Source organism: Canis lupus, chromosome 8 (genome assembly GCF_048164855.1).
Source record: "Canis lupus baileyi chromosome 8, mCanLup2.hap1, whole genome shotgun sequence".
In the NCBI taxonomy this organism is placed as follows: domain Eukaryota; kingdom Metazoa; phylum Chordata; class Mammalia; order Carnivora; family Canidae; genus Canis; species Canis lupus.
Genome location: NC_132845.1, coordinates 14750215 through 14771054, shown reverse-complemented (window position 1 = coordinate 14771054; position 20840 = coordinate 14750215). Strand labels below are relative to the sequence as shown.

General features: G+C 40.6%; 1 protein-coding gene and 1 pseudogene across 8 annotated transcripts in view; one reads left to right on the top strand and one right to left on the bottom strand.

The window, feature by feature from the left end:
• Nucleotides 1-566: 566 nt before the first annotated feature.
• Nucleotides 567-20840, bottom strand: part of DNAI3 (dynein axonemal intermediate chain 3) — an 80038-nt gene continuing 59764 nt past the window's right edge. For 5 of the 8 annotated variants that reach the window (XM_072834302.1, XM_072834307.1, XM_072834301.1 and 2 more), the window contains 5 exons: nucleotides 18997-19127; nucleotides 16746-16950; nucleotides 14986-15077; nucleotides 14120-14242; nucleotides 10940-11395 (listed from right to left, as the gene is read on the bottom strand). In XM_072834302.1, coding sequence (XP_072690403.1) covers nucleotides 11255-11395; nucleotides 14120-14242; nucleotides 14986-15077; nucleotides 16746-16950; nucleotides 18997-19127 — 692 coding nt within the window. In that variant the 3' untranslated portion in view covers nucleotides 10940-11254. Of the gene's footprint in view, nucleotides 770-10939; nucleotides 11396-13832; nucleotides 13975-14119; nucleotides 14243-14985; nucleotides 15078-16745; nucleotides 16951-18996; nucleotides 19128-20840 lie in introns of those variants that run through there. The other 3 variants (XM_072834306.1, XM_072834305.1, XM_072834309.1) reach the window with 3 other exon arrangements.
• LOC140637547 (microtubule-associated protein RP/EB family member 1 pseudogene) lies at nucleotides 4411-5213 on the top strand (annotated as a pseudogene).

The following is a 20840-nucleotide window of genomic DNA, read 5'->3' as shown; positions in this document are numbered from 1 at the left end:
TCAGTAAAAAGATAATAAGAAATGAAGAAAAGCATGTTTCCTGTAGTAATTCCAACAATAGAGGAGTATGTATTTGAAAGCCCATTCTTCTATCTCCTCTGTCTTCTTCTCATCTCTTAAGTGCAATCTCACTCACCAGAGTTTTCTACTATTCATAGTTTGATATTTATTAAAGACCCTTTTCAAGTTTTAAGATACATAGTGCTATTTTTATTCTGTTTTCTATTGTAATTATTTGAGTACATAGCTTATTGTCATACTGGGTTATATAGTATTGAAAGCAGACACTTTCTCAAAGTAAGGATAGAAATAAGTAAATATACTATTTTGAGGTAATTGCCATAATTATGGACACATTATAGATAACTACATTCACTGTGTTTCAGACACTATAAGAATTTTCTATGTTTTATTTCATTTAATCCACACAAACCAAATGAGGTGGTTTTTCCAGTTATCTACCGCTACATAACGAATGATACCAACACTTAATGGCTTAAAATAATAACAGAATTTACTTTGCTCACATTCTTACAAACCTGAGTTTGGGCAGGTCTTGGCAGGGATAGCTCATCCCGGCTCTAATCAGCCACATCTGGAGTAGCTCAAGAGCTCAGGCCTGGAATTATCTGAAAGGCTTATTCATCCCACAAGTAGGGTGCTTGATGCTGATCACTGGTGGAAATCTTACTTGGGCTTGTCAAGCAGAACACCTCCATGTGCTCTCTCCACGTAGCCTGGGCTTCCTCACAACATGGTGGCCGGGTTCCTAGGGTGAGTATTCAACGAGAGAGCCAGGTGGGACCTGTATTTGTGTTCCTTTTTATGACCTGGCCTTAAAATTCATTCAGTGCCATTTTTCACAAAGTCACACTCCATTTCAAGGAGAGGGGAAATAGAGTCTATCTCTTGATGGGGTTGTGGTAATGGTTTTGAAGAGCATGTGGGATGGGAAATATTGCATTTACTATTTATTTTGCCACAGCAGAAACTTATTATGGTTAAATTACTAAAGCTTGTAAAGTGGCTGAGTGTGCAGAATTGTCTCGGACTCCAAAGCTCTGATTATGATCCAGATAGTTGTCTTACTTTGTGACTTTGAAAACTATTGATATCACATTGTCAATTCCTGTTATAGTCTCTAAAACATTTTTTTTAAAGATTTTGTTTATTTATTTGAGAGAGAGAACAAGCTGGGAGGGAGGGGTAGAGGGAGAGGGAGAAGGAGACTCCTCACTGAGCACAGAGCCTGACACACAGGGACCCTGTGTGCAGAAGTTAAATGCTTAACTAGCTGAGCCACCAGGAGCTTCTCTAAAACAAAATCTTATGAGCACTATTCATTTCCCATAGGAAGACTACATATGAATCATTTTTTAAATGTATATAGATACTATTTTACTGCATTAGATATTAATTCATTTTAGGGCATTTAAAAAAATCTTGGTAGCTTTTTACCCATCAAAAGGGAATAGCATTTTTCAGGAAGCAGAGTGAGAGGGAGCATAGGATGTGTGGAATGCAGCATGGACTGCAACGTCTGCAGGGGAAGTAGGGAAGCCATGGCTATAAAAGTTGGGCTTAAAAGCAAGCAGGGCTGTGTCATAGCTGTTAAAGTATTTAGACCCTATCCTGAGGGCAACAAGGGCCATTGGAAGGTTTGTTTTTTTTTAAATAAATTTATTTATTTATTCATGAGAGAGAGAGGCAGAGACATAGGCAGAGACAGAAGCAGGCTCCTTGCAGAGATCCCAAGGTGGGACTTGATCCCTGGATCCGGGATCATGTCCTGAGCCAAAGGCAGATGCTCAGCTGCTGAGCCACCCAGGCATCCCCATTGGAAGGTTTTAAGGAGGGAAGGGATGGGGTTCAAAATGACCACTTAGGCTTCAATGTTAAGTATTTAAAAGCATGGGATTTGCCCAATCTCAATTCACATGCTTACTGAATAGGCTGGGATTTGCTTGTAATATAGTGTGTTCTTTTTCAACCTGTAGATAGAGGTATTTTCCAATATAAGAAAGTTGTTTTTTCTTTTGATATCTTCAATCATGGCTTTTTAAATTTTTCTAGCATCTTATTAAATGTGTACAGATTTAAGTCCAATTCCTGATTTCCAACTAACAGTTGTGCACATGTGAGCTAATGAGACTGGAGTATGCTCTAATCCACCCAAATTCATCAGGAAGGACAAGGCTATGAAGTGGTGACAAATAAACTCTGTCAGTGGTTTAATACTATAAAGGTTTATTTCCTGCCTGTCTGAAAGTCTGTAACAGGTTGAGAAACTTTATTTTATAAACATGTCATCTGAAACACATAGCAGTTAGAGAATTTTACAAGAGGAGTTAAAGCCAGGTCCGGAAGTGGCTTTTATCATTTCTACCCACATCCTGTTGGCTGGAATTCAGTCATAGGCTCCAATCTAACTACCAAAGAGGCTGGAAAATGTAGAGGTGTCCATAGATGCTTGAGATATTTGACAAGCATTAGTAGTTTCTTTTTTTTTTAAATTTATTTATGATAGTCACAGAGAGAGAGAGAGAGAGAGAGGCAGAGACATAGGCAGAGGGAGAAGCAGGCTCCATGCACCGGGAGCCTGATGTGGGATTCGATCCCGGGTCTCCAGGATCGCGCCCTGGGCCAAAGGCAGGTGCCAAACTGCTGCGCCACCCAGGGATCCCACATTAGTAGTTTCTATCACTTCCCTCCGTGCCCAGATTTTCTGGTACTCTCAATCAATTAAAATTAAGATCTTCATAATGAGCTGAGGCAAAATCTTTTTATTTCAAATTCTGTCTATAGTATATTATTTCTGAGGACTAGATGTATCTGAATACATAGTCTCATTACTAGGATGACCCCTACTTAGATTTTGTATAACTGGGAGTTCATTCTGATTTTCTTTTGTTGTTGTTGTTGTTACATTTAGATCCACACAGTCTGGGAACTTCATTAAAAGTGAAAAATCAGTATCAATTTTAATTGTCAATTTAGCTTGTTTACTAAGGTCAAAATAAAGCAGAAACTTGTCATATTTTAGATTTGACTTGGTGTTGTTTTCTTTTTTTTAGACTTTTTTTTAAAGATTTATTTATTTGTTTATTTATTTATTTATTTACTTATGGTAGACAGAAAGAGAGAGAATGAGAGGCAGAGACACAGGCAGAGGGAGAAGCAGGCTTCATGCCGGGAGCCTGACGCGGGACTCGATCCCGGGACCCCAGGATCGCGCCCTGGGCCAAAGGCAGGCACTAAACCGCTGAGCCACCCAGGGATCCTAGACTTTTTTTTAAAAAAGCATTCTTCTTCTTAAAAATACAACTTCAGGCTAAAAGAACTATCCTTAATTGACAGGGAAGAATGTGAAATTTGGTATTTTACATCTTCTTTTCTTCTTCTCTTTAAGAAAAAAAGACTAAAAACAGTCCAGAATATTACATATACAGACGACTTAGAGAAATCTTATTTTCTGTCCTTTTAAGTTTGGAACATTGGTATTACTGTAGGAAAGCACAATCTATATTATTTACCATACTCACTGCATATATTTTTAGTGTCATATTTATGAACAAGAGGGCATTTGGAAGCAATTACACATTTTTTTTTTTTTAACCATCATTTCCCCAGTAAACTTTTGAGGTTGGTTTCTTTGGTGTTTGGGATTTGACCCTGATGGTGTGTAGTTGTTTTACCGCCTGTGACCCTCAAATAGCTCATCAGCCATGGAAGGAGCAAATTCATCACACAGGGTTTAATTTGCCCTTCACTGAGATATTTAATTTCCTCCCTGGGTGCCTTGCTCAGTTACATGGTATCTGACCTGGTGATGGCAACCTAGCAACTGGATGGAATATTGCCTACCCCAAGCAATGCTCAGGGGTAGAGGGCACAGGGAAATGTTAATAATTGACAGTGGTGGATTAATGAAGCTGTGGAAGTGTACCCAGGCCACTGACCACCATCTCCTGGAGTTACCTGCTTTTTCATCTGAAGTGCACCCAGATGATATGGCTAAGGACCTGAAAATAGACTCGTTTAATTATACAACATTTCTGGTTAAGTAAAAAGCAGTTTATAAAGCTGAGTGATAATTAAATTTAACCTAAAAAAATCAAGTATTATTAGAATAATGAATTTTCTAAGTAGCCATAGGATTTTAAGCTCTGCAAAAAAAAAAGCTACTGTTTAAATTTTCAATACTATGTCCAACATATCTGGTTTCATATTAAAATGATCAAGGCTAATATTAAACTAAGTGTGCAACTAAACTAAGCCACTGCTTAAGTCACATTTGAGAGTGAGAGACATTCACGTTATTGTTAATAATAACAGCAACGTTAAAATCAGTCAAGTGGTTTGAACGAGATGAAGCTGGGCCTAGTGGTTGCAGTCCGTCTGAGAGCCAAGATGGCAGTGAATGTATACTCAATGTTAGTCACCAGTGATAACCTAAATTGACATGATATGCTGGCCTGGATCAATAAATCTCTACAGCTGAAACTGACAAAGATCGAACAGCTGTGCTTGGAGCCGGCCTATTGTCAGTTTATGGACATGCTGGTCCTGGGCTCCATTGCCTTGAAGAAAGTGAAATTCCATGCTAAGCTAGAGCATGAATACACCCAGAACTTCGAAATACTATAAGCAGGTTTTAAGAGAATGGATGTTGACAAAATAATCAATGTGGACAAATCAGTAAAAATCATTTCAGGACATTTTGAATTTGTTCAGTGGTTCAAGAAGTTTTTTGATGCAAACTTTGATGGAAAAGACTATACCCTGTAGCTGACAGACAAGGTCAAGAAACTGCAGTGGCTCCCTCCCTTGTTGCACCAGCTCTGAGCAAACCAGAGAGACCTCTCAGCTCGAGCAGTGCTGCTCCACAGACACCCATTGCAACACACAGAACTACTGTAACCCCTCATGCTAGCCTGGGTGTGGTGTGAAAGATCCCTGGTATGGGCAACAGGGATGAGGCAGAGGCTGAATTGATGCCGCAGGTCAACATATTGATACTTACCATCTAAGAGTAGGAGAAAGAAAGAGATTTCTACTTTGGAAAGCTAAGGAACATTGAATTGGTTTGCCGGGAGAACGAGGAGGAAAACAACCCTTTATTGCAGAGGATTGTGGATATTCTCTATGCCACAGATGAAGGCTTTGTGATACCTCACGAAGCGGGCCCACAGGAGGAACAAGAAGAGTATTGACAGCCTGGACCAGCAGAGCCACATCCAAATTCTTCACTCCAAATCATGTGCTTAATATTCTTAGAGGACTCAGTGATTTCTTTTCACGAGCAAACAGTACCCCAAACAGTACCCCTTCTTAAAGTGCACTTTGCAGAAGTTTCACCTCTTTTCCAATGAGTTTGAATTAGGAACTTTTACCCTGTGGCAGAGCAGTATTTTTTTTTTAAGATTTTATTTATTTATTTGAGAGAGAGATTGCGAGCAGAGGGAGAAGCAGACTCCCCGCTGAGCAGGGAGCTCAATGCAGGGCTTAATCCCAGGACCCAGAGATCATGAGCCTGAAGGCAGACGCTTAACTGACTGAGCCACACAGGAGCCCCTGTAGCACAGCAGCACTAGCCTCTAGTTGGGTCACCCAGGGGACAAAGAGGCTGACCATGGGGATCACTGTATGGATGCTGGTAACACTGATTCCTGGAGAAGGTGTTTTTATGTAATACACTGAGGTGGAGTCCTCAGTAGAGACATGTAAAGACTGATTTGAATTTTAAGTTAATGTGGAATCTTGGCAGAGAACATTTTAATAAATAAGTGCCTTGAGTATTTTTTTAAAATGTTAAAATCAGAGATTATTAGATAGGACAAAGAGGAAACATTATGTTTTCTCTGGGTGTGTGTCTGTGGGGGGGATATGGTGGGGGAAGTCCCTGAGTCTAAGCAGGAAAAGGACCCAACACCTACTAAGCACCCACTAAGTGCCAGGTATTTTACATACATTGCCTTTGGGTAAGCTAGGTACGATTATCATCGTTCCTGGCTCATAGATGGTATAACTAAGACTTAAGAGATAGTACAGCTTGCCTGGGGGATGAAACTGCGATTCAGACTAGGTCTGCCTGGATCCCAAAGCCCTCTGTCTATTCACACTGCACATCAGATCAAAAGACTGAAGGGCAGAAACAGAAGACTGAATTGGCCCACAGGGCTGTTGGGAAGGAGTGGGCAGTGGGAGAAAAGGCTGGAGCTCTGGGAACTGGACGGAGGCACACCAGGTAGCTCCATTTTCATTCATGTCCAGTTCTCCCACCTTCTATTATAGGAGGTCAGCTTCTCAGCTTGAGCCTCCCAGGGTGAGTTGAAGAACCTTGGAGAGAACTCATGCCAGGGAAGGAGGAAGAAGTGCAATGCATTTGCCTGAGCTTCACAGCCTTGAAGTCCAAGAAAGGTGAGCATTCTGAGTTGAGTGGTCTGACTTATCCCACCCCAACCTTCTTCCTTTTATATATACCAGACTGGCACTAAGGTCCAAAGGCTCTCCCTGGCTTCTTCTGCTCCCTCTCCCAATAAATCTCTTGTACATCTAGTCTTGCCTTGGTGTTAGCTTCATGCTGAACCTAAACTGACACAAAGGCATTGTCCCAACACCTTCCGCCATGTTACAGGCCATCAGGCCACTCTAGCATATTGTCAGAGGGGAGCCTTGGGTGCCTGGTGGTTGTAGGTTTGTTTGTTTGTTTTTTTAAAGATTTTATTCAGTTATTCATGACAGACACACAGAGAGAGGCAGAGACATAGGCAGAGAGAGAAGCAAGCTCTCTGTGGGGGGCCCAATGCAGGACTCCATCCCAGGACCCTGGGATCAGGACCTGAGCCTAAGGCAGACACTCAACCACTGAGCCACCCAGGTGCCCCTGTAGGCTTCTTTTTAAACATATGTGAATCACCTTTCATCCCAGGAGCTACAGGACACAACTGGGGGCGCTTTGCAGAGGGATGAGATACCAGATAAGCAGGTCGGGCAGGATCCCATGAAACTTGGGCTGTGGCTGTTGATATGACCCCGCTGGTGGCCATAGGCTGGTGAGAGGATGAGGAAAACTAAGATTATAAATACACAATACAGATATCATACTGAACTGATAATAACTGCTATCATAAGCCAGATGAACCCCATGTTTAATATCTATAGCAAGAATATTATAGCTGTGTTGTATTTGTAAATCAGATAACATAGAGGCAAAAATTTACTGCTTGCTATATGCCAAGCACTATACTAAGCTCTTTATTTGATAATCAATATCCATTACTTTCTTCTTCTATGCTAATAAAACCTTGCTTTTGTTTGAGACAACAGTGAGCCAGCCAGATAATGGCTTCTGTCATATAATCATGACATTCCTGTTCTCGATGGTCCCAGCTTCTTCTCATTAAGAGGTGTCCACACAATGCAGTTCTGTCCAGGAGACCCAAGCAGAAGTCTGCTGGGGTAGGGATGGAAGACTGAGGTATGAAAATACTTCTCCTAGAAGACTACAGGGGCAAACTCCTCGCCCTCTTCAGGTCTTTGCTCAAATATCACCTTCCCAGTAACACCTATTCTGAACACCCTGTTTAAAATTGTAGAACCAGGCACAGTGTAGACACTCAAAAATTTTTTTTTCTTTAGGGGAGTATATGAAAACAAAACTGGGAAAATTACTGGACAAAGTGCAGAATAGCAAGTACAAATGCCCTGGGACAGGAATATGCCTTATGGTGAGTTGGAGGCGGCTGGCATGACTGGGATGGAGTGATGTGGAGGAGATAGATGAAGCCAGAATGACATGGACAGCCTGATCATGTGGGGGTTTGCAGGTCCCAATAAAGCCCCTGGCTCATAATCTGAGTGAGTTGGGAAGCCAAAGAGGAACTCTGGGAAGGAGAAGGACAGCTTCTGCCGTCCATTTAAAAGCATTGTCTGGGGGTACCTGAGTGGCTCAGTCAGTTGAGTGTGGGACTCTGTGGATTTCTTCTCAGGTCACAATCTCAGGGTCATGAGATTGAGCCCCGTGTCAGGCTCCATGCTCAGCGTGGAGTCTGCTCAAGATTCTCCCTATCCCTCTGCCCCTCCTCCTTCTAAATAAATAAATAAATAAATAAATAAATAAATAAATAAATAAATAAAATATTAAAAATATTAAAACTATCTGGCTGCTGCCGAGAGAGAGACTGAAGGGGTACAAGTGGAAGTAGGGAGAACAGTTAGGAGACTACTGCAAAAATCCAAGCTGGTGAGGCTGTAGCTTGGACCAAAGCAGTAGCAGTGAGGAAGGAGAGAAGTGATCGGCTCTGGATGTATTTTGAAGCATAGTCAATAGGGTTTGCTCACAGAGAGGGTATGGATTGTGAGAGAAAGGGAAAAATGATGGATGACATTAAGATTTTTGTCTGAGCAACTGAAAGCAAGGTGATTGGGAGGACTGCAGGAGAATGGGTTTTGGAGGAAAATCCAGGCATTCAACTTTGGACATGTTTTAAATTTGAGATGCCTATTATATATCCAAGTGGAGATGTTAAGAAGTCAAATGGATATACAGCTCTCAATTTTGTGAGAAAATTTCATGCCAGGGATATAGGTAGTACTTAGAGCTATGAGACTGGATGTATTTACATAAGACATAAGTATGGGGGAAGGAAGGAAGGAAGGAAGGAAGGAAGGAAGGAAGGAAGGAAGGAAGGAAGGAAGGAAGGAAGGAAGGAAGGAAGGAAGGAAGGAAGGAAGGAGAAATGAGGGAGGAAAGAAGGAATGAAAGAAAGAAAGAAAGAAAAAGGAAGGAGGAAAGAAAGAAAGATGGGGAGGGAGGAAGGAGGAAAAAGAACAAAGAGAAATAAGGGAGGAAAGAAGGAGAGAGAAAGAGGAAAGAAAGGAAAGGAGAGGAAAGGAGAGGGAGAGAAGGAAGGAAGGAAGGAAGGAAGGAAGGAAGGAAGGAAGGAAGGAAGGAAGGAAGGAAGGAAGGAAGGAAAGGAGGTAGGAAGGAGACTGGGTGGCTCAGTCGGTTAAGTATCTGCCTTCAGCTCAGGTCATGTTCCCAGAGTCCTGGGATGGAGTCCCAGGTCCTGCTCTGGAAGTCTGCTTCTTCCTCTGCTTGCAGCTTACCCTGCTTGTGTGCTCTCTCTCTCTCTTTCAAATACATAAAATCTGAAAGAGAGAAAGAAAAAGAGAGGGAAAGAAAGAAGGAAGGACCGAAGGAGGGAGGGGGGAAAAAGGAAAGAAAGAAAGATCGTTCCAGGGCGAGGCTGAGTCCTGGGACACTCAGGTAACGATGATACACTGTGTGCCAGGCGCTGCTGCCTTATGTGCAGGTGCCCATTTAGCCTTGTAAAAAGTTGCAAGGTAAATACTCTCACCTGACTGGATGGTGGAGGCATCTGTTTCATAGCGACCTGTCATCTGTCCAAAGGCACACAGATGATTAAGTGCTACTATCTACCTATCTTTTGAGATAAATGACTTTAATGTCCTCCAGCAACTTAACTTATAAGCCTTGGCATCACCTTTTGTCTAGTAGTCCCCATCCAACCAGCCTCATTTTCACATTAAGCTTCAGTACAGAGTGTGTTAAGCTCTTAACTTGAAGCACTACTACTGCCTCCTGGTAGGACTTCCTGCTGTTGGACTGTCCCTGCTCCAGGCCATACCTTATCTTTCTAAAAATAAAAGTGACTGTGTTACCTTCCTGCTTAGCCCTTCTATTAATTCCCCATTACCTGCAAACTCTAGTCCAGTTTTATTAGCCTGGTTTCCTAGAGCCTTCACAATCTGGCTCCAAGCTATTTTTCCAGTCTTACCTCCTGCTACTCTCTCCACAACTCCAACTCCCATGCCAGTCACTTTCCTGTGACACTGAACCTCTGGTTGAGACACACCAAGCTCTTTCACAACTGTTTCACATGCTCTTTCCTTTCTGCGCCCACACTGGTTAACAACCCCCCCCCTCCAAATACAACATTGACTAGAAGACGTGATGGAGGGCATGGTGTTATTTCACATCTCAGAGAAAGCTTTCAATATTTCATAAGTATGATGTTATTATTTTAGATACCTGGTATCACATAAAGGAAGTCCCCTCTTTGTAATTGCTAAGAATTTGTTGTTGTTTTATCATGAACGGATATGGAATTATACCACATGTTTCTTTGCATCCATTCAGTATCATGCATTCCCTCCTTTAATCAGTCATTGATTTCTTCTCTATTGTAAGAAAGATATTCCCTGGGTAAACCCAACATGATCTTTATGTATTATCCTTCCTTTCTTTCTTTCTTTTCTTTCTTTCTTTCTTTCTTTCTTTCTTTCTTTCTTTCTTTCTTTCCTTTCTTTCTTTTTCTTTTTCTTTTTCTTTCTTCTTTCTTTCTTTCTTTCTTTCTTTCTTTCTTTCTTTCTTTCTTTCTTTCTGATTATACTTATTTATTTATGAGAGACACAGAGAGAGAGAGGCAGAGAGAGAAGCAGCCTCCCTGCAGGGAGCCTGATGAGGGTCCTCAATCTTGGGACCCCAGTATCATGACCTGAGCCAAAGGCAGATGCTCAACCACTGAGCCACCCAGGCACCCCTGTATTATCCTTTCTTTATATATATATTCCTGGATTTGATTCACTACTACTTTATTTAGCACATAGCCCTGCAATCTGTGCAGGGGCCCTGGAGGTGGGGGGGGGGGACATTGTTTGGAGGGGCAACCCAAAGCAATCTGATAATGGGAATGAAGTTCGATTTCCACTTTTCTCTGGGATTAGGGGCTCTGAATAGATGCCTAGGGCTGGGGATGAAGGGGATGTCTCCAGCTTTGTATTATATAGGAAAATGAAAATTTCATTATTAGTAACCTTCATATTCAGTACAAAGTTCAGTACACATTCAATCCAAAATCAAAACAGATCTTATTGTTATAAATCAAGTTTTATTTTTTTTAAACTTTTTTTTTTTTATGATAGAGAGAGAGAGAGAGAGGCAGAGACACAGGCAGAGGGAGAAGCAGGCTCCATGCACCGGTAGCCTGACGTGGGATTCGATCCTGGGTCTCCAGGATCGCGCCCTGGGCCAAAGGCAGGCACTAAACCACTGCGCCACCCAGGGATCCCATAAATCAAGTTTTAATAGCAGTGAAATAAAAGGCTAATATTTGTAAGTAAACCTACTTGATGCTGAGTTTGTCTTATCTTATTTCATCTTATCTAAAAAATAACAAATAAAAAGAAAGTCCTACAAAGTCCCCAGAACACCCTTGTGGAAATCTTTCTACAAGTCCATGAATGACATCTTCTCTGCCACTTTGAGGAAGCCAAGGTTGATGAGGGTGGTCTCTTCCAGTTCTAAGTAACTCTCATAGTCCATTTTCAATTCAGCCTCCAGCTGTTCTTTTGACTTCTGATACGTTTTCTAGGAGGAAAAGCCAAATTATCCAAATAAAGCACTGACACCTAGAAATACCAGAGGTAAGAAGGAGCTGCTTTGGAGCATTTGCCTCGCCACTGCCCCATGGGAGGGCTTTGCAGGAAGGCCAAGGGCAGGAGGGCATGTCTGGCACAGGGAGGAGAGTGGCTGCTGGTTCTGGAATCAAGAGGTGTGTGCAGATTTCTGTGGCTCATGAGGCCTGCCAGATGTTAAGAGGCTGGCTGTTTTTCCTGGCCAGCGATCCTTCTCTAGCAGTGGTCCAGGAAGATTTCCTCAGGGAGTCTGGTTTTACAGAACTGGCAAGTGGGAAATACATGGCCCTTTGACACCTCTTTATTAAAAACAAAAAACAAAAAACAAAAACAAAACAAAACAAAAAAACCTTCTTCTAGTCTTCCTCATAATTCTTATCTCCCTTGTGTAGCCTGGAGTATGGATAATTGACTAGGGGTTACAGAATTCTTTTGAATTCCTCCCTCTCCTAAGTCCTATTTAGATGGCATAGCTTATGGATCAGACGGTAACTCCTACTATTTCCAGCTTTGGGTCTCCAGCTGAAATTCCAGTTAGAAGAACTCCCATTTCATGTGCTGTTAGAGCTGTAATTACTATTATTTTTCAAGAAACAGGCTGTTCCAGACTCAATGTTTGCAAAGAGATAGGTGTATAGTTTCCTTTGGATGCGTCGGTTGATGTGTACAGCCTAATTACCCTGGCAACTGCAGGGTGCTTGTGAAGACCAGCCTTGCTGGATGGATGTGTGATCCTCCCCTGCCTTCTGTAATAATAATAGTGAATGCTTACTACCATTCTCCATGTGCCAGCTACTGACTGAGTGCTGTAAATATTTTAACTCATTTAATCTCCACTACGCCCCCTCTGAGGTTGTTAGTTTGCTCCCATTTTCCCTTTCATCAGCAGTTGCTCCTTAGACGATATTTCTCACTAACATTAGTTGTTTTTCCTTGGTGATGCTTTTCATGTTCTAAATGTAACAGAGAAGCCCTTTTAGATCTATTCGCTTATCCCCAGTCTAATTCCAGAGAAAATTTGAGAAGCAGTAGCTCTACGTTAAAGAGGGCACTATCTCAAATGGAAATGAAGCTACAGGAAGAAGTTGGGAGACTCAAGCACATGATACAATTTCAAGATATGATTATTATAATATTCAGGTGTTTTAAAAGCATTTCATAGGCAAATAATTTTTGGATTTTCCCACAAGTCTACTTGCTTCCACTGATGTGGATAATTAGGAGCCGTCACTGTTGTATTTAAACACCCACAATAATCATGGGTAATTGCGGGCATAAAGGAAGGGTGTCAGGTTATCTCCCACCACAGAATTTCAACCAGCATTTGTGAATGTGCAAAAGAACAGACCGAGACCAATTTTTTTGAGCAGGGAAAACGATGAAAAGTTAATTGGTTGGTATTCTTTTATACCTTGTCACCACTAAACAATGTTTTTGAAATGAGGCCCTTTGACTTTATTACACTAATATGTACCTATCACTAAGTGACAATGTAGACATTAAAATTTCCACATGCTCATGCTTCTAACAGAGACCTAGGGTTTTATATGCATAATTGTACTGGAGGAGATTATATATTTGGCTATAAGGAATTTATAAACGGGACCAGTGGTGAAATTGCTAGGGACAATGGCCTCAAAAGGGAATGAGCAAGAGAGAAGTAGAAATGTGGGATAGAAATGTAGAGAAGTAGAAATGAGGAGATCTCTGTGGAGAGAGAGAGAAGAGCCGAGTTCATAGCATATTTAAAGGCCCTGATTCCTGTGGGCCAGGAAGACCCACAGTGAACAGGGTTCCTAGCAAATGGAGGCTAGGAACCAGGAAGGTGAAGAACTCCAGAGTTATAGGTATCTGTCTGGTCGAAGGATGTGCCTTCTACCAACTTTTCCTCTGTCTCCAATTTTATAGCTTGCGGATGTTATATTAAGTTCCTATCTATCTGCCTACATCCTAGTTCCCATTTACTAAGGGCTACCATTTGTCAGGCTACTGAACTGACAGCCTAATCCTGGAAGGTAGTTATCAGTATTCCCATTTTAAAGACAAGAACTGAAGCTCAGCACTGATATGAGGCCTGCCCCAGGTCCTGCTGCTAGTAGTGGTGGGTGGAGTTGGGATTTGAGCCCATGTGTCTTGTTTCTATATCCCATTCATTTTGCACTGCCTGTTTTTCTTTCTTTCTTTCTTTCTTTTTTTTAATTTTTAAAAAAGTAATCTCTACACCTAAGTTTGAGTGGGGCTCAAACTCAGCTACTCCGAGATCAGGCATCAGATGCTCTGTGGACTGAGCCAGCTAGGTGTCCCATGTGCTACCTGGTTTAAGGTATTATTCACTAGATGTTAAAATTCTATGCAAAGAAAGATTCCAAATTTTGAATTGTTGTATCTATGAATGATATTCAGGTGACTTTGTATCTAAAGGACTTTGAAATTATGGAAAACTTCAGAAAGTTAAGTTGGATAGAATCTAGATAGGTGTCCAGTTGATAGTTGTTGCTCACGGTCCAATTGATAGTTGTTGCTCACGGTAAGCTAGGAAATGAGAGAAATACCCTCTTGACTGCCATAAGAACAAGAGAAGAATGTGAAAAGGCATAATTTTCCTATTAAAACTATGCATATTTCCACTGGAGTCAGAGGAAGGCAACGACTTTTGTTTCTGAAAAAAATCACTTACAGTTTTCTTCTTCTCAAGCTCCAGCTCCATTTCCTTCTTTTCTTGGTCGCGAATTTTCTTGCGTTGTTCTATATATTCCAGATGCTTGACTTCTCTTTCGAAGTAGTAGTTCATGCTTGATACCTGTTAGAAGCACAGGCCCTTGAGAGGGGAGCCCACATGGAAGGCTCCATATTCTTCACAAGGCTCTAGAAGAATTTCTGCTGCCCATAATTCATTAGCTGGCTTACCTGCTTTGAGATACCACCCACAGGCCCACTACTAGAGGAGCTAGCTCCATGTGAGGGTTACTGTGCTAAGGTTCAGGGCCCTACAAATTGAAGGATTCCATGAAAGGAATGGGGATGGAAGGAGAGCAGAAAAAAAAAAAAAAAAAAAGACAATTTTGTAGAAGAAATACTCAGGGATGGCTTTTTTCCCTTTTTTTGCTTTTCACTTCTAAGCCTGAGGAAAGTATCATATCATGAATCACACTTGGAAAACCCAGATAAGGAGATCAGTGTAAACTCTAAAGGGACTGGAAGTGGAGCTGAGTTCCTGGTCACCTGGAGGATTTGAAAGGAGTCCTATGCTTCAGTTACAACCTGAAAATACCATGTTATGAATCCACAAGTCAATTCTTTTCTTAATCTGGGCTTCATTTACTTGCCCTCTCTCTCATCACATTTGGGTGTTTTTGTTTTTGTTTTTATTTTTATGGTTTCAAGCTATTTAACTCCTACAACAGAAACACACTCCCTTATTTAGGATTGTATGATTCTTTTGTTTTCTTACAGAGCAAAAATGCTGTCATTTCTGAACACATTTTTACAACATGCCTCAGCAATATTTGGTCGCATAAATCCTCAGAGCCAAAAGTTACTAACCTCATTGGTGGAAGGGTGACTTAATGTCCAAGGAATTTCCAATATATGCAGTGTTCCATAATAATCAGCTATGGCTATAAATTGCTGCTTTGCTGAAAGATCCAAAAAATGGGAGAGAAAGCAGAAAGTCATCCTGGAGGTTAAACATGAAATGTGTTTTTGTTTTGTGGTTTCCCAAAAGACCTGCTGCAGTTACAATAGGCTTGGCATCTTCATCAGACATTCATGACTGAGGACAATATTAACATATAAAAATCATCTTTTCCAGTAGATGAAGTGAAAGCCAAGACCCTGAAGTTTTGTTGGCCTCTCTATCCCCCCCAACTCTTATCTTTTTGGTGCTCATGTAAGGAGTGACTCCTAGTGAAGCTGACCCTCTGTGTGCCTGGGCTGCTGCGCAGACTTGATAAGAAAGTGGGGATAACACATGCAAAGGTTTTCAAAGAAAAATCATGAAACCAATTTCCACCACAGGTACTCAGTAAGGGCTGAGGGATACCATTATCCAAATGAATTTCAAAGACACAGCCAGAACCAGTTTTCTTATTATCAGATAGCTTCTTTTGATCATTGAAAATAGACATAAAACACAAAATGTGTTTAAGAATTTTAATTTTCTCTTATCATATGTGGTTTTTTTCTTTTTCTTGGTTGCAGAAGATTTGGTTTAAATTGTTAAGTTTTAGATTCATAATCCCTGATGTATACAAAAGCAATGTTTTGTAGCAAAGATGGAAAAAAAACCACACTTGGTGACACATAATGGTTAAGCGGTAGTGAGACTGTGAGACTCCAGAAATTCTGAAGACTGAATTTCTAAACATAATGTTTCTGAGAGAATATGGGTAGAAAGACAATTTCATGCCTGCATACCTTTGGAAACAAAGGGAAACTTTTTTTTAAGATTTTATTTATTTGACACATAGAGAGTGAGCATGAGCAGGGAGTGGGAAAGGACGAGGGAGAGGGAGAGGGGGAAGCAGGCTCCTCACTGAGCAGGGAGCCCAACTTGGGACTTGATCCCAGGACCCTAAGATCATGACATAAGCCAAAGGCAGACACTAATTGATTGAGCCACGCAGGCACCCTAAGAAACTTCTTTTAAAAGAAGGAAATATACTCCGTTTATATGGAAAGTAGTGGCTTGGGTAAAACAGAGAAATTGGGACAAAGGATATAAATCACTTTTTCAAGAACACATCCTTGAATTTCTCCTTGCTTTGTTATATGTTGTTTTTCCTCATAATTAGTTCAAAAGTTAGAGGTTTAAATAGGTAAATGACCCCAGAGAGTCATTTGATCTCATAAAAAGGATGGCTTGATACTGTCCAGGGAAAAGCCATAAAAATGACAAAATATTGAAAATTTGTGGCATAATTAAAAATTAAAGATACAAGAACTATTCTATTTGGAAAAGCAGCAGCAAAGGGCAGCAAAGATTTAGGGATCACCCTATCTGACCTGGAGAAGATGAAAGGATGCTTTTCATTTTGTGGTTCAAAATCAGCCTCTGCTTATACTAACCATGCCTCAGAAATAATTGTCAATAAGGAAAATAATGAGAGAATCTCAGATTATATCCAAAGTTTGACTGCAAGAAGGAAGGGGAAGAAAGGGAAGAGAAAGGATGGGATGAGATGGGCAGAAAAACAAAAACTTGAGAAAAAAATATTAGAAACTTTCCAGATGAATGTAAAAATGTTCCTGAGTTACCCCAAAAAAGCAAAATAACTTAGGTCATTTAATTAGAATTAACACACCAGAAAAGGTCCAGGGTTTGATGTAGGTGATCATAGTTATGCAGATGTTTTGTGACTGGGCTGGCTCATGAGTTTTCTCCAGAAGGTCCCAGATATCGATGTATCCATCTTCTCGGCCAATATAGAAAACTCCAGGCCTTGTCAGGGACCAGTGGCCTGCGGTATACTTTTTTGGTGCACAGGATGACTGAAGGAGGGGTCCGGTCTTTAAACAAATTTTAAAAGAACACGTGAAAACTATTATTGGAGGTGTATTCACAATGATTTTGTGTAAGTACAAATCAGATGGCTATGATCGTGGAACAGCATAATTATGCCCACTCTGAAGCTTGATTCTTTTTCTTGTAGGATTTTATATAATGCTAACCCTTTTCTTTCCTGTGTGTTTTTTATAACATTTTTTTCTTATTTTAGTTGCCTTTTAGAAAGGATCAAATCATGCAGTCGAGCTGGAGATTGGTGGCTGTTAGAGAAGGTAAGATTATAAGGAAATTTTTCGCTATTCCTTTATTTTGCTGACATATGTCTATTTCCCATGGAGACAACTCTGGCAGCCAGGAAAAAAGCAAATAAAAAGTCAATTCCAGCTGTGAGCTGCATCCAATGGCTTATAAATATTGTTTGGAAGAGATTTTAGACCAGCAAAGCATGACAAGATCATCTTCTCTTTTCTTTACCATGGGGTAATTTGCCCTCTTTGGGAGGTTTTCATAGACAGAAAAGATCAGAATGTGCTTTCTTACTGTCATGCTCCAACCTGACAATGAGGTGTTCTCATTTATCTACTTATATCTGCAGAGACTGAACTAAACTGTGGAGCTGTTTCCTACCCTCTGAGACATGCATAAGAAACTTCCCTGTGGGGAACAAAGATTCATGGACTCCTTATCCTGTTCTTACCCACCTTGCCCAGCTCCTTCCATTTCTGTGGATAACCAGGTACTTGAGCCCTAGATAGTCTATGGACAATCTTGCCTAATTTTCTTTTTCTTTAACAACAAAACTGATACCTACTCACTGTAAAAAAAAAAAAAAATTGAACATACAGAAGTACATTGGTATAAAGTAGACGTCCTTTTGTGGATGGGCACTTTAAGTACTTTCCAGTTGTTTCAATGACAAGCTCATATACATATTCACACAAATATTTGTGTCAGAGTCTCAGAAGTAAAAGTGCTAGGTCAAAGAATATATATATATATATATGTATATGTATATTTTATCACTTTATTTAAATAACATATAGTTTTTATTAAAGAATATATGTATATGTTTATTCATTTTATCCAAAGAATTCATATATATGTTATATATATATATAAATATACACATTATATATTATTTTTTCAAAGAATATATGTATCAGAGCTATGAAGTAGATTTACGAATTATATTTCAGATTTTGATAATCTTAAATTGCACACCAATGGGACCTGTCATGATGATTTCCCCACACCGTTACTTTACTGGGTTATTTATTTATTTATTTATTTATTTATTTATAGATTTTATTTATTCATGGGAGACACAGAGAGAGAGTCAGAGACACAGGCAGAGGGAGGCTCCATGGAGCCTGCAGGCTCCATGCAGGGAGCCCGATATGGGACTCCATCCCAGGTCTCAGGATCAGGCCCTGGACTGAAGGCAGTGCTAAACTGTTGAGCCACCCGGGCTGCCCACTTTACTGGATTTTAATAGTCTTCCAGTTTTTGGCAGTTTAGTTTCTATTTGCCTGGAATCAGGCCCTCTCCTAATCCTGACTACCAGAGTTCTGGCACTGCCTCACTGTGGTCCATGCATGTCTCTGGTCTCCCGGTAATGGACCCCTTAGCCTTCTTATTTCCACTTTCTGAATCTGTGGACACATTCCTGGTGCAGAAGCAAAGGTGACAGACCCAGTGTTTCTCCTTGGACTTCATACAGTAACTAGCATCCTATCGTGTATTTTAAGGGGAGGGAAAAAACATAAAGCAAATCAACGGCCCACTATGCATTTTGAAGAGAAGACTGTTAGGTCTTAGAGAAGAAACATGTAAATATTGTTTCCTTCCCTCAGGAAAGAAAGGCAAATGGTGTGTTTTCAAAAGGCTTACAGTGGTTCTGCAGACAAATTGGAACCCAGGCCATCTGTTCTAATTTCTCTAAAAAGTGTCCCCGAGGCACTGTTATGTCAGAACAGTCTGTTATTCCCATTGTCTTTCTCAGTAACAAAGGACCACACACCCACTCCTCCATTTATCAGGCGACTTACCGAAATACCTTCTTTCCAGATGGCCACATTCCACCCCCCAATGGTGAGGACAATGTCCTTGTAAAAAGGTGACCTCTGAACAGTGTGGACAGCTCCATCATGGACAGTGTAGAGGTTAACTGGCTTTTTTGCTGTTGGGATGGAAAAGATCATTTCATCTTTAATAATAGTATTTACATTCCTGCATGAAGAATGGGCAGACTTCCAGTGGACAGTCAGGTCCTAATTAATGGGATCTAAGTGTAGACAATAAGAGGTCAGTTGGGGTAAATGGATCTGTCAAGGGACTGCTCTTCCTCTTTTTATGAGAAGTCCAGGGGATTTTCATCAAGTCCATTTTTCCAGCTCAAAGGAATACTTCATGTTCTTATTCAGTTACTTATTCTTTAACTCGGTTGGTCAAAAAATATTTGTGGATTACCCCTATGTACCTATAGGTACTGTAGATGATGAGTAAACAATGGTTAATAAATGAACATGATCCTGCCCTCATGAAGCTTACAGTCTAATGGGAAAGACAGATACTCAATAAAGAATATCCAATATCCAATAAACAAATCCCAAAGTACATAATAAAAAATGTTAAATGTGTTATGGTAGGAAAAAAATTATATCCATAATTTAGACCAAATGGTCAGGAAAGTCTTCTCTGAAGATGAGCCATATAGTTCTTGGTAGCATTTTGGTATGGGAAGATTTTAGTGTGGAAGAGTATTCCAGATGGAACAACACACACCAAACTCCTGTGGGGAGAAGTGCTTAGTGCCTTTATAAATTTGAGGAAGACCAAAGTCTGGTAATCCCAGCATGAGGCATATGAAACAAGTGGGGACCAGGGAGGGTCCAGATACACAGGCCCTTGTAGGAAAGGATTTTAAATTATATACTACACATGATGTGTTTCCATGAGTCCTTTAGGCCCAGAAGACAATCTGATTCCTAATGATTCTCTGACTGCTGTGAAGAGAATGAGTTCAAGACAGGTAAAAGAAAAGAAGGGACACTGTAGGAGGTAGTTCTGGTGAGAGAGCATGGTACCTTGGTTGAAGTTACAATGGACAAAAGTAGATGATCGAGAAGTATTTGCAAGCTGGAATTGACAAGACTAACAGATGCCTTCAACAGGAGGGCTGAGAATGATAGGTTTCTGGTAGGAGCAACTGACTCCATGAAGTTTCCATTTATTGCAACTGGGAAGACTAGGGGGAGGCAGATTTGGGTGTTAAGATCAAGAGCTCTCCTTAGTCTCTGTTCCAGGTCTCGAGTCCTCCTTTTCCTTAGGCTTTCTACCCTACCATTGATTAGGTCTTCTCTCCTCCAGACATGACTGCAGGGCTAGCTGTTCCCTACTCCTTGCTGCCCACACCCACCTAAGGGATGGCCATAAAGATATGTCCTATCTAGGTCAAACCATGCGTCTGGCTACCTTATACCCAAACCATGAACTTATTGTGAATTCCGTCATATTGATAGCTGTGTAAAAGTTGGATTGTTTTTCCCTCTTAGAATCCCAATGAGACATTAAGCAGAAAAAAAAAAAAAAAAACCCACCTACTAAACCTTGCAGATAGCTCCTAAAGTAGAGTTTCAAAGAGATATTTGTCCACCCATATTCACAGCAGCATTATTTGGAAGCAACCCAAGTGTTTATCAAAGAGGGAATAAGCAAAATGTGATATACCTACAATGGAATATTATTCATCCTTTGAAAGGAAGAAAATTCTGACAAATTCTACAACATGGGTGAAACCTGAGGATATGATGTTAAGGCAGAGAAGTCCATCACAAGAAAACAAATACTGTATGATTCCACTTATATGACATTATCTACAGTAGTCACATTC